General features: G+C 39.6%; 1 protein-coding gene and 1 pseudogene across 1 annotated transcript in view; one reads left to right on the top strand and one right to left on the bottom strand.

Annotated features, from left to right (window-relative positions):
- LOC149161526 (L-type lectin-domain containing receptor kinase IV.1-like) overlaps window positions 1-5,186 on the bottom strand; it is a 57,673-nt gene extending 52,487 nt beyond the window's left edge. Inside the window, exon 1 of the mRNA XM_089434905.1 lies at window positions 5,003-5,186. Within this exon, the coding sequence (XP_089291031.1) occupies window positions 5,003-5,186 (184 nt within the window). The remainder of the gene's footprint in view (window positions 1-5,002) is intronic.
- Window positions 5,187-11,269: 6,083 nt separating this feature from the next.
- LOC149161525 (L-type lectin-domain containing receptor kinase SIT2 pseudogene) lies at window positions 11,270-13,469 on the top strand (annotated as a pseudogene).
- Window positions 13,470-14,213: the final 744 nt, after the last annotated feature.

The following is a 14,213-nucleotide window of genomic DNA, read 5'->3' as shown; positions in this document are numbered from 1 at the left end:
CGGGGAGATTTCCTGCTCGTATTTCTCGGTTTGTCGGGAGGTATTCTACAGTTCACGGTTGCCTGATAATCCTGTTTACCTAGATCATTGAGAACGGTCATTTGATCTTTTTGACTCATTAAACTTAAAAGATCATTCTAGAACTTTCGAGCTCGTTCCCAATCAAAAGTCATATAGTCATATTTGTTTCTTTCTCGACTCTTAAAAATGAAAGAGCACTAGTCTGTTTATGCATCTTAATAATTGATTGCCCACGATCTCATAATATATTGTTAGTCTTTTCTAGACCAAATCGTGAGTTTTCCCTAAAGAACATTTTAAAACCTTGAAGCTTGGTTTGTAGATTTCTGTGGAGTGGTTTTTGATAGCCTGAATTCAGATATTCCACAGTGTTCATCTTTTTGTTCGTCAACGTTTCGAGTCTAGACCAAGACTCATCATCAGCACTGATTTACAGAGAAGAGAAAGTGTGTGATAAATATGGTGTAGGAGGGTTGTTAAGTTGGTAAGCCGACCATTTGATTATTTTAATGTTATTTTAATATTATTTTAATTAATTCCTGTAATATTATCATATTATATTTATTGAACATATTACTATCTATGTGTTCTAATTTTTAATTTATTAATTTTTTAAGTAAATAATTTCTTAACTTATTTTAATCTTTGTTAATGTACATAGGTTATAGGATTTTATTATTATTAATATAATAAGTTTTTAATATTGTTAATACAACTATTAGTTAAAATTAAAAATGTGAGATTAGTTTTATATTGCTATATTTAATTAATTTAATTAATTTATAAGCTATATTTTAAACTAGATTCAAAGTTCTTAAGAGTTTAAGCTAAAGGATTAGGTTTGATTTTTATAATTAATTAATTTATTATTATTTTTTTATTTTTATGTACATAAGTTATAGGATTATGTTCCTTAATAAGGTTGTATTATTATTAATATAATGAGTTTTTAATATTGTCAATTTAACTATTAATTATAATTAAAAATGTGAGACTTTATCTAATTAATTTAATTAACTTATAGGCTAAATTTATTTTTATTTTTATTTTTATTTTTATTTTTATTTATTTATTTATTTTTTGGTTAAAACTGGATTCAAAGTTCTTAAGAGTATGAGTTAAAGGGAATATTGTTGATGTTTTTGAGTAGTTTTCTATTTATTTAAAGATAAGTCTAGATATATTAAGGTGCAAAGGCCATATCTCTTATAGTTTTAAAGGATGCTTTTGGTTAAGAGAGGGAACTGCTAAGATTGGGTAAGATGGGGGGAGGAAGGGGGTATTGAGGAAGGGAGGAATAACTTATTCATGGGGGGTAAGCAGAGAGTTCCAATTTTTACTAATATCCAAGCCTCCATCCCTATTAAGGTTACGTGGGTGTTTTATGATTTCAATAGCCTCAAGAACTTTGCGCTTGAAATGGTGTTTTTCATTAGCAATGACTTTAGTGTCCTCAAGGCATATATGATGGTTTTTTTTACCAGCATGCTCAGCTAAAGCTGAAGAGAGAGTTCTTTCTTTACGGATATCTGCACTATGCTCTTTGAGCCTAATCCTCACTGACCTACCTGTTTCCCCTATATATTGTTCTCCACAAGAGCAGTTGATGATATAAACACCTTTTTGTTGTAGTTGTTCTTGGCTGTCCTTTACCGATTTCATTCTTTGTTTGATAGTTGACAAGGGTTTGAATGAAGTTTTGATATTTTTCTTTCTGATAATTTTGGCTAGCTTGTCAGTGACACCTTGAATGTACGGAAGGTAGGCATTAGTAGTTATGGGGTTGTTTGATTTGTTTATATTGTTTCCAGACTTGGCCTTTTGAATGGCTTTGAATATGATTTTATTATTGTATCCTAAGCTGGCAAATGTTCTTTTTAAGTAAGTAATCTCTTCTTCAGTGTGGTTTTCATATGAAATTCTACAAGCTCTAGTGAAGAGGGTCTGCAGTACCCCCATCTTTTGAGCTGGGTGGTGATGTGAATCAACATGGAGGTAGTTATCGGTATGAACCTTCTTTCTGAATACTTTATGACTTATGGAACCATCCTTGTTTCTTATGAGGAGAATGTCTAGGAATGGTATGCAATTGTTCTCCTCCATCTCCATTGTAAACTTGATGCAATCAGATATGCTATTGAGATGGTTCAAAAAGTTTTTAAGTTCATTATCACCATGCGGCCAATTGACACTAGTGTCATCCACAAATCTAACCCAGAAGTTAGGTTTCAATGGGTATGTATCAAGAGCCTTCTTTTCATATTTTTCCATGAAGAGATTGGCAACAATTGGTGAAAGAGGTGATCCCATAGCAACACCTGAAGTTTGTTCAAAGATTTCACCTTGGAAGGAGAAGAAGGTGGAGCGTAGACAAATTTCAGCTAACTTAGCAGTTTGGGGGTCTGCCACTTCTTCAACCACTTGTATTGCTTCATCTAGGGGGATTTTGGTGAAGAGCTGGACTAGTCAAAACTGACAATTTTATCTCCTAGATCTAATTTTGTATTTTTAATGAATTTGACAAATTGATTGGAATCTTTTATGTAAGAGTTGGTTTTTCCAACTAGCGGTGCTAAAATGCTAGCTACATATTTTGCTAATTCATAAGTGGGTGATCCTATAGTGTTGACTATAGGTCTTAAGGGTACCTCTTTTTTATGCACTTTAGGGGCTCCATAAATACGAGGCGTGATTTCACTATCAGGAATAAGGCGCTTTTTTAGTTTTTCGTCTAAATTGGTTTCTTTAATGGCTTTCTTTACCAGTCTTGTAATTTTGGAGATGGGGTTTTTCTCTAGCTTTTTGTAGCTTCCACTATTATATAAGTGGTCTTTCATCTTGTTTACATAATCCTCATAATTCATTATAACAGTAGCGCCACCTTTGTCAGCTTTTAGAATGACAATGTCATTATTATTTCTCAGACTCCTTATGGCTTTAAGTTGTTCAGGGTTTAGGTTTCTTTTGGGTGGTTTAGCTTTCCTTAAGATGACGACGCATTCTTGCCTAACGAGTTCTTTGTCTTCATCGCTGAGAGTCTTGATTCCATCCTCTAAACTGCATATAATTTCTTCATTAGGGATTCTGTTAGGGGCTAAGGCGAAATTCATACCTTTGTCAAGGACCTCAGCTTCTTCCTTTTGGGTGGTTTAGCTTTCCTTAAGATGACGACACATTCTTGCCTAACGAGTTCTTTGTCTTCATCGATGAGAGTCTTGATTCCATCCTCTAAACTACATATAATTTCTTCATTAGGGATTCTATTAGGGGCTAAGGCGAAATTCAAACCTTTGTGAAGGACCTCAACTTCTTTCTGTTAACTAAGACAAGGTCATCGTGGTTGAATCGTCTAGTTCACCTAGTTCCTCTTCCTCTCCTCTGTCTCAAAGATTGTTTGAGGAACTATTTCTTGAGTTACTTGAGTCACTCGAGAAACAAGGCATTGAACTCGGAATTGTTCTCGGCATTCAACTTTTGTCATCTCGTCCTCCGCCGACTTTAGATACTAGGTCGTCTACTGATCTTGGCACGGAATCTACCGACAATCTCGTTCAAACTCCAGAGAGTTCGCTAACCACTGGCAGATAGCTTGGACTAGTTATCTATCCTTTGAATCCTTTATTTGACCATGTTGTGATATCACTGCAGATTCCTTACAGTCTGTATGATCATCTAAGTGTTCTTTTGGAATTATCCCATTGTACTTCTTTGATCGTTCGTCATCGTTTGTTCTTGGATATGGAACTCGAAGACAATGCTCCAGTCACCTCTCTAGAAGAGTAAGAAGTTTCTACTCCACACACTATCGAGGAGGAAGAACATATTTTTCCTCCCGAAGGTTTCCCCTATACAGGAAGAATTCTCGCCAATGTGCCACCTAATTATGTGTCTTTGGCACAGTTGGTTTCAGGTACACCTAGTGCCTCATCACTTCACCATAACCATGTTCGGGCATCAAGCACCATGCCTACTTCAGGTCTGTTCATTGTGAACTCGACCTCCCAATAGGCTGTTACCTCAATCCTAGTGCAATCCACCATTCTGAACCCTCTTGTATCATCAGTCCCAGTCACCCGTCTAGTTCAACCAGAGGTCTCAAGGAATGTCTCTATCAGTTCCTCCATCCCTTTAGTCAGTGGCCAAGCTGTGCCACTGCTTGGGGGGGAAAAACCTGAATTTTTCTATGGTGTCAGGTGCCACCAATGTGAGTGGCTCACAAGCTCACATGCTTGGTATGAACCAGCCTTCTTCTAGAATTATCCACAACCCTGCTGATCCTATTGGATCAAGCAATGTCTAGTACCAACAGGTTCAAAATCTTGTTGGTCCGTCTGGGTCGAGCAATGTCCAGTATCAGCAACCCTATGAGGCTCAGGTCTAATACCAAACTCCTTATGCTCCATATGGTTCTCAAGAAATGGTTAATCAACCTTACACCCTTCAGTCTAGGCAATACATTCAGTCTGGCTCATCCACTTTCCAGGGTGGCTATGGTCAGATTCAGTTCGGAAATTTTCCGGGCACTGTTCAAGTATTGTTGCAATAGCAAGGACAACCTCTATAATAACAAGGGCAACCTTTGTTACCGCAAGGGAAACCTTTGTTGCAGCAAGGGCTATTCGCGCAACAGTAAGGGAAAATGATCTTACAGAAAGGTCAACTGCAACAACCACAAGGGAAACCCTTGCAATAGTTGCAACAAATCATGCAGTATTAGATGCACTATGCTCCGCAAACCTCCCAGACCATGTCCTCGTAGGGCTAGCCTCTACAACCCCAGGGACAAATTTTGTAGCCGCAAGGCCAACCCTTGCAGCAACAAAACCAACCCAGGTAGCAACAACCCTTGTATACATATCAGCAGGCTCAACCCTTACAAGGGCAAGGCTTGGGCCAATTCCTACAGCAGCATGCCCAAAATCCTAATGTCCTAGGTCAACAGGTCCAGAATCCTTCTAGCCAAGGGCACCAAGTAAAAAACCATAATATCCTAGGTCAACAGGTACATAATCCTTTTGATCAAGGGCATCAGGTACAAAATCCCTATGTCCAAGGGCAACAAGTGTATCAACCCTATGCCCAAGCACACCAGGTCCAAAATCCTCTTGTTTAAGGACAACAGGTTCACCACCCGTATGTTCAAGGACAACAGGTACAATATCCATATGTCAACAACCCTTTAACCTATACGTTTCTTATCAACAACCTATGACTCGATAGTTCCAAGGTATTCAAGGTAAACATCCTCCCTATGGCCAAGGTAATCCACAATGGGGGCAACATCAAATGCCATATGGCCAAAATCCCCCACTCTTGGGCCAAAATCCTTACTAGCAGGGATGAGCTCCTCCACTCAGACCCACTTACCGACCTCCTATGCCTTTTAGTATTCAATTGCCATTCTTGGCTGCACTAGAGTTGCCAGATGTATCTCGCCTGAAAAATGATCCAATTCTTCATTCACCATATCGGCCTCTGGTGTCGTCCAAGATACCAAGCGATTGTCCAAATTTTGATGGGAAAGAAAAAGAAGATCCTCAAGCCCACGTGATGACATATCACCTCTGGTGCTCTTCAAACTCTGACATTGACGATTTCATTCATCTCTGTCTTTTCTAATGAACCCTCATAGGGTATTGCAGCCAAGTGGTACATCGAGCTTCCTTGAAGCACTTACCATGACTTTAACTCTTTAGCCATGGATTTCCTCACACATTTCCAGCTGTCAGTTCGCTATGAAACTAGCACCTATTTTCTCACATCGCTTAAGCAAGACACTACAACACACATCTCTGATCATATCCATCAATGGAGACGTAGATGTCACTTGATCAAATTCGAGATTTCTGATTAGTTTCTTACCGAATGGTTCACTAAATCATTTGTGGCCCCAATTGCTCGTGATATACCTATGGGTGGATACATTGCTAAAGAACAAGCCATTGCTTGTGCTCAGTACTTAGACCTAGTTTACTCTCAGGCTGGCACTTTGCATGAGTTATTACTTTATGCTCTGCGGCCATCATCTTATCCCACAACATCAAAGTCGCAAGTTGTACCTCATGTTGATGGATTTATTGGTTTAGTATCCCAGACCCCTGCTAAATATTTTTCCAAACAGAAGTTGGTCTCAAATTTTGTTCCCAATAGTTCTTCCCAGAATCCACCTGGCCCTAGTAAAACCTCAGAGGTCCACACTTTCTAGTCTACCGTAGTGGAAAAATCCTCGAAAGGTAATAAGAAAGGTAGAGGCAAGGGTAAAGCTGATGCCCCAAAACAAGGTCCTCCCAAATCGTCTACTGGTGAATCTTCATAATGGAAACCTAAATATCCCTACCTCAATTACGAGGAGGATCACTACACTAAGGATTGTCCCTGATGATCTGAAGTTAGTCTTCTGCTCAAAGGGACCCCCGTTGTTCTCAAAGAGCCATTTCCGTCTCAGCAGACCCAAATGGTAGACCGACCTCAGTCATCTGCTTCCTTAGGATCTCAAGTGTTCATGATGAGTATGCCTATTAATGTGGCTACTAGATCAAAATATTACCAAACTCCTGCTCCGGCAGCTGGGAAAGAGAAAGAAGCCACCCCTTCTTCTTCTGCCCTAAGTTTTGACCCTCTTCATATCAAGCACCCTAACCCTGATTCTGCTATAGGCCACCCTCTAGAGGTGTGATACAGAAATCCTTGTACAATCTTACTGCCTGAGCTGCTCAACATTATAATATTGTTGAGGATTTGTTTTAGGCGCTGCTAGCTATGTCAGCTCTCGAGGTGCTCCAAAGCTACCCATCATAGTGGAAATCTTTGTTGTCAGCTATCGGGGGTATCGATCCCACTGATTCCAATTTTATATATTTTCATCTAGAGAACCATGTTTTGCTTCGCCCTCATCAGATTTCCTTTCTCATTCCCATAATCATCAATGAGAAGACCATCCATAGTACTGTCATCAATGAAGGTGCTTCCACTTGCATTATGTCAATCACATGCTAGAAGACTATTGGTTCTCCTACTTTGAACCAATCCCCAAACAGTTTGGAAGCTTTTTATGGGCATGATTCATGACCCTTCGGTGTCTTGCCTAACCTTTCCATTACTCTGGAAGGAAAGAAAGTGCAAGTCGAGGTACAAATTGTTGACACCAATCTCAATTACAATCTTCTACTTAGCCGAAGCTGGACCCATGCTATGCATTCTCTAGCCTCCTCCCTATTTCGCATGATTTGTTTTCCCCATCAAGGGAAGATTATCACTTTTCATTGGCTGTCTTTCTTTTCCTCTTCCTCCTTGGATGGAAATGTTCCATATGTCAAGCACACTGGTGCTCCCTATGAGAGTGTGGGGGTAGGTCTTTTCAAAGATTCTTCCTTAATGGGAATTTTTTTCGCTCCCACCTCCTCATGTTGCCTCTGTAAACATGGTCTCGGTCAAGTTTGATCCCTGGGTCATACCTTCACCAGATTTTGTTGATACCTAGGGCGAGGTTATGCCGCTTAGTCCCGTTGAGACCTTACATGGAAATTGTTTCTGCTTCGAGTTCCACATCCTCTAATTCTTCTATTTCGAAGACCTCTCTCGATACCTATTCGTAATCCCCGTAGCTTGGTGCTTTGGCATCCATTAAGCCCTTAGCTGAGACCTTCCTTGCTGATGAAGGTATCATGGAAGCCATGTCTCTCGAGGAACCACCTTGGACTGATACTCATCATCATTCCTCATTCCTGCCTTGCCCGACGGTCACGTCTACCGCTCTTGCAGAGTTCTCTTCTCCACTTCCTTCCCTCCCGCTTCGGCCACCGATCATGACTCATGAAGAATGGTTGGAAGGAAATTTGGGTAATATTACCCAAACGATGCCGATTGATATTTCTATCAAGCTTGGTATCGTTGAACATGTCCATATCGGGGTATCATGTTCTCTAGATGAGATCAAGACTTATACTCATCCTTTTCAGGAATTCCATGATGTGTTTGCGTGGTCCAATGAAGAAATGCCTCACATTGATCCTAGCATTGTTGTGCACGAAATACCCACTTATCCACACACGAAGCCCATTTACCAATGGCTCCACCCGGTGCACCCTAAGAAGGTCACCGCTATCAAGGGTGAAGTTGAAAAACTTCTCAAAGATGGGTTCATCTATCCCATCCCTCTTACAGATTGGGTGTCCAATATTTTCCCGATGACAAAAAAACAAGGAACGATCCGCGTTTGCGTTGATTATCAAGATCTCAATCGTGCCTATCCTAAAGATAACTATCATACTCCTATCCTACTCCTTGCACTCTATATTTTTGTCTCCATAAATTATCCTTCTCCTGTTTTTGTCTGTATTCAATTTTGTTGATTAATTTATCATTTTCTAGGATTAATGCTTCTATTCTACCCTCTATGATAATTTGTTGTTGAACTAGTTGCATTCGAGCTTCCATTTCCAGTTTATCTAGTAATATATGCCCAAACTCCTTACTATTCCAATTTTTTATTTTCTTCTTAAATTCTTTTAGTTTGAGTTGGAAGTTATGAATATGATTTCTTCCCTATATATATATATATATATATATATATATATATATATATATATCTCCTCCCACCAAGTTTGAGCATTATATCTAAATTCTAGGTCCTTCAACCAAAAGCTCCCAAAGCAAAATGGGTGGTTTTTTAGGGAAATTTTAAATCTACTTCCAATATAATGGGCCAATGATTAGACTCTAAATAGGGTAAGAGTGCAACCTCCACAAAGATGTCTCTACCCATCAAAGCTTCTGAAACTAAGAAGCTATCGAGGAAACTCACTATTTGGTGTATGTCTCCTCTACAATTATTCCATGTAAAGATCTCATTGATTGTTTCCATATTAACCACCCATAGATCATGGATTAATTTTCTGAATAGATGAGCCTCTAGATCTAGTCTTCTGAGACCCCCTTTCTTTTCTTCCAATGATTTAATCAAGTTAAATTCACCTCATGTAATCCAGAGTTCATCAATTTGTAGTTGCATTATTTCCAAGAGGTTTGATAAGAAAGCCACCTTCTCTACTGATAGACGAGGTCAATAGTTTGTCATCAATACCACAAACTCCTTGGATCCAATATATCAAAATGTCCTAGAGAGAATCCTCGAATAATTGATCCCGTCCATAATGGATTTTTCTAAGGGATTCCATAGGATGGTTATGCCTCTAGTGCTTCCATTCACATCTAAATCTATAGCATCATATCCTTTTCCATAGGGACTTGCAATATCTCTTACCCTCTCACCACAGATTTTAGTGTCCTGCAAGATTATAATTTTTGGGTGTTCATTATTTATTTATTCCTTCAGAAACCTTTTCTTACTTCTATTGTTGAGGTCTCTTACATTCCATGTCATGATATTCATTTAAGAAAGTATTTTAAGGAGGGAGGAACCTCCAAAAGCATGATAACTTTCCTAGTATTTATGAGATTCTCATCAATTATTTGGATCAATTCTTAAATGGTATTCTTTCCACATTTCCTATTACTTTTTGTAACCTAGTTTTTTCCATGGTCTCGTTGGGACTGTGTACCTAAATCTACATGTCCCTGCCCTTGATCTCTACAACCTAAGCAACCTTGGCTTTACATTTTTTGAAAGATCTCTTGAAATTGACTCTTTTGTTTATCGGGGATAAATCTATAACCTAGGTATTGTCATTCTGCCAACATCTTAGTTAGTATCTATTCCTCATTACTGATATTTTCCTGTAATTAATCCATGTCCATATTTTCCTTCTCTCCTCGCAAAATTTCCTGCTAATCTGATTTTTCCAACGGGTCCTCTTGGACCTTTCTCTTGGGTGTGACTTTTGCCTACGGTGGGTCAACTTTTGGGTCTAGATTCATCATATCATTTGGGATTTTTGGCTCCTCCTCATCTGTGGAGAGCATTGCATAATGATTTCATGTTGGATTTGCCTTTGTCATAGCTTGAGCGAGTTGACATTTGGGTGATTTTTGCTTGTAATTGACTTTTTGAAAACCCTGTGCATCCTCCTTGTTGCTACATTTTGGGTTTTGACTTTATTTGGCATCTTCTATACCAGAACAACACATGTTCATAATCCAACGGTTGTCGCTAAACCTCATTGTGATATTCAAGTTCTATATATTCGGGTAAGGGTTGCATTATATTCATGTAAACACAAATCCTTGAGTATGAAGTATAACATCCATGCTTGGTTGTATTTGCAATTTTCCTAAAACTACTAACATAATTTCCAATTCCCTCTTAGATATTTAGATCCTAGAAATATGTGCGAAGAGAGAACAATATAACCCAAACCGGGATTGCCATAAACTTTTCTAGATCGGGGTTATAACACTCCTAACTCGTCGTGTAAAACCCTGCATTGGTGAAAAAAATAAAGGTCGTTTTCAAAAACTTGAGTTCTTTCCTCCATATTTGAAAATATTGCGTGAGGAAACGTCGAGCCCCCAATTTCACTTCAATGTCATCCTTTTGCTACCACTTGATTTGAATCCAATTGACCATATCCCACTCCATCGACCGAACCCCTACGAATTTATGAGTGCATGATTTTTCATGGCAGTATCCTTCCAATTTATTGTTGGGAATCACATGCTTTGGATTCGTTGTACCATTCAGTAAGCATCTTCCCTTGAGACGGGTCTGCCATTGCACCATAAGCAGGGGGTTTTGCTTGTGCCTTCTCCATTTGAATTTTGTTGTATATCCCAAGTTACTGCAGTGTTGAAGGAGGGGACCGCTCCACTCCTCTCCTCCCCGCTAGTCCACTCATGAATGGACTTAGTGCAGATGAAGTAGAAAATCACGTCCCTCTAATGAAAGAAAGAATTGTGAGTCTGAGAATTATGTCTGATTGCTCCAGTAGTTGGTTGATTAAACAGTTTTGTAAAGCAAAACCCTAACACGTACAACTATTTCCTATGTACTTAAAAATAATATTTTACATATTTAGGTAAAGCATATATTTAAACGTACAATTATTTCATATGAACTTAAAAATAATATTTTATTTATTTAGATAAAACATATATTTACACACAACTTATTAAAAAATGTAAAGATATAATATATTCATTTGACAAAGAAGATGAAGTAAGTTTTTCGTTTTGACAAAGAAGAAGTTAAAATTTATGACCAGAGAAAAATCTGTGGTTGATTTTCACAGCACGCTGTTGACTTGTCGATTACGGATTCCCGGAATATTCCGGAATCCCCCAATCTACTTAAGGATGCCAAATGGTTGATAATAGATATCACTATGCGTTGATTGTTTATGCATAGTATCTATATTTCTACAGTAGCGAGTTTATAACACAGGGAAAAAATAGATGGAATCATGGAGAAGGAATTGTGTCTCTCCTATTTTTTTAAGACCCTGTGTGGGCTGCCTCACTGTTATAGCCTTCCTCTCCCTGGTCATACCGGTTTTTTCTACTACTTTTGTCTTCGATGGATTTAATGGAACCAACTTGATCTTGGAGGCAGGTGCTTCACTCATTCCCTCCCTATCTGTGCTGGCCCTCACAAATCACACGCCTTTGGCGCTCGGCCGGGCGCTGTATTCAACTCCTGTGCAAATGAAAAGCAACAACACGCTTTCCTCCTTCAGCACTACTTTCGTTTTCTGCATGGTTCATTCCCCCTCTTACCTAGGCATGCACGGTCTGGCCTTCATAGTCACGCCCTACAAAACTATAATCGGCGGTCTGGCATCCGACTATCTGGGCCTGCTTAACAATACTAGCAACGGAAAACCATACAATCACTTGTTGGCAGTGGAATTCGATACATTCGAGAGTGTGGAATTCGATGATCCAGACGGCAACCACGTTGGCGTAGATATTAATAACCTCATCTCGCTCAAGACCGAGTCTGCAGGGTATTGGGATGGGAAGGCCTTCAATGGAATCAACCTCAAGAGCGGACAGAACATACAGGCCTGGATCGAATACGACAGTCTGGAAAGCCAGCTCAATGTTACCATAACGTTGGCCGGCTTACCGAGACCGCAGAGGCCGCTTATATCGCAGAAAGTAGATCTGCAGAACGTTCTGCAAGAGAAAATGTTCTTTGGCTTCTCAGCGGCTACCGGAAAATTGATCGGAGAACATTACGTTCTCGCGTGGAGCTTCAGCAATGAAGGCACGGCACCCGCACTCGATATCTCGCGTCTCCCTTCGTTTACTAAAATATATTCCAAGCGTCCCAGCTACCGATGGATAGCCGGCGTTACAGTGGGCACTCTGGTTCTCTTGTTTGTAGTGGTTACAGCCGTGTTTTTCAGAAGAGCCAAGCACAGAGAAATAGTAGAAGAATGGGAGAATGAGTTCTGGCCCCATAGATTCGCTTACAGGGAGCTCAACATCGCTACGAATCGATTCCGGGACGAAAACGTTGTCGGGAAGGGGGGTTTCGGCAGGGTTTACAGGGGCCTTCTCTCGAGCAACGGCCATGAAGTTGCGGTGAAATCTCTAACGAAGGAGGTCACAGAGGGAATGAAGGGGTTCGTGGCAGAGATCTCGACCTTGGGGCGCACACAGCACAGGAACCTTGTTCCTCTCCGGGGTTGGTGCAGAATGCAGAAGCAGTTGTTCATCGTTTACGACTACATGCCCAACGGCAGCCTGGATAAACTAATATTCGGGAACCCGATGACCATCCTGCCATGGACTCGGCGATACGCGATCTTGAAGGGTGTGGCGGCAGGTCTACTTTATCTGCACGAAGAATGGGAGAAGCGGGTCATCCACAGAGACATCAAGTCAAGCAACGTGCTGCTGGATTCGGAGCTCAACGCGCGGCTGGGGGACTTCGGCCTCGCCCGGCTGTATGAACACAGCGAGAATCCTGGAACGACTCAGGTGGTGGGAACGCTGGGATACATAGCGCCGGAGCTGACAAGGACGGGAAAGGCCACGCCGAGGTCGGACATGTTCAGCTTTGGCGTTCTACTGTTGGAAGTGGCGTGCGGGAGGAAGCCCGTGGACACATCCATGGATGCCGAGCGACTGGTTTTGGTGGAATGGCTTTCGGTGCTGTACGCACAAGGAAAGCTGTTCGATGCGGCAGATCCGAAGCTGGGGAATGAATACGATACAGGCGAAATGGAGGTGGTGTTGAAACTGGGGTTGCTTTGCTCCCATCCCGAGGCGGAGAGGAGGCTGAGGATACGGCTGGTGTGTCAAATACTGGAAGGTGAAGCTCCTCTCCCTGACATCCATATGGATTCGTATGGGGTGAATGGGATGGATCAGTGTAGTGTCGGTGGTAATGGGTGTTTTGCTACCGCTGATCCGGAGGCGAGGTTTCTCCGGGAAATTCGGGGCGGAAGCCGGTCAAATGGATGGCCCACTTCGACATCTTTAACCTCTGGACGGTGATCGACAGGATGGATATAGTAGGAATATTATTTACTGAATAAATAACTTTTTGTAGTAGGAATATTATTTACTGAATAAATAACTTTTTGTCTTGTATTTCACAGGCCATAGGCCGATTAATGCGGTCGCCCGCTGTATTTCGTGTATTTTGTTTAAATTTAATAGAAAGAAAAAGCTGGACACCATCAATAGGCTTATTGACTGAGCAACTGTAACTGTAAAATTAAGTTTTTCTTAAATTATTAATTAGCACGGATTTGAAGGCGAAGAAAGTAAGCTATATGTTCTTATAAAGTAAAGATATTGATATTCTTATAAAGTAAAGATATTGATATTTTTACATTTAAACTGTGGAGATTGAAATGACGTATAAGCTGATAAGTTAAATGTTTATTAATTTCAAATTTCTTTAGGCTAATTTTAGTTTTTTCTTGGGTTTGTTTGTGTTGTTTTCTTTTTATAAGAATAAACATATTTTGGAACAAATAAAATTGACAAATTATTAACATATGAATGCCTAATAAGACGAAGAATATAAGTTAAATAAATAATATTATTAAATTATTAATAATATGATAATATTATTATCCATGTTTATTAATTTCAAATTTCTTTATGCTAATTTTAGTTTTTTCTTCGGTTTGTTTGTGTTGTTTTCTTTTATAAGAATAAAAATATTTTGGAACAAATAAAATTGATAAATTATTAACATATGAATGTTTAATAAGACGAAGAATATAAGTTAAATAAATAATATTATTAAATTATTAGTAATAGGATAATATTATTAT

Source organism: Pinus tabuliformis, chromosome 5_2, assembly GCF_031772625.1.
Source record: "Pinus tabuliformis cultivar Carrire ecotype Pingquan chromosome 5_2, CPIR1, whole genome shotgun sequence".
Lineage (NCBI taxonomy): Eukaryota > Viridiplantae > Streptophyta > Pinopsida > Pinales > Pinaceae > Pinus > Pinus tabuliformis.
Note: the sequence above shows the minus strand (reverse complement) of the source record. Positions and strands in the feature narration are given on the sequence as shown.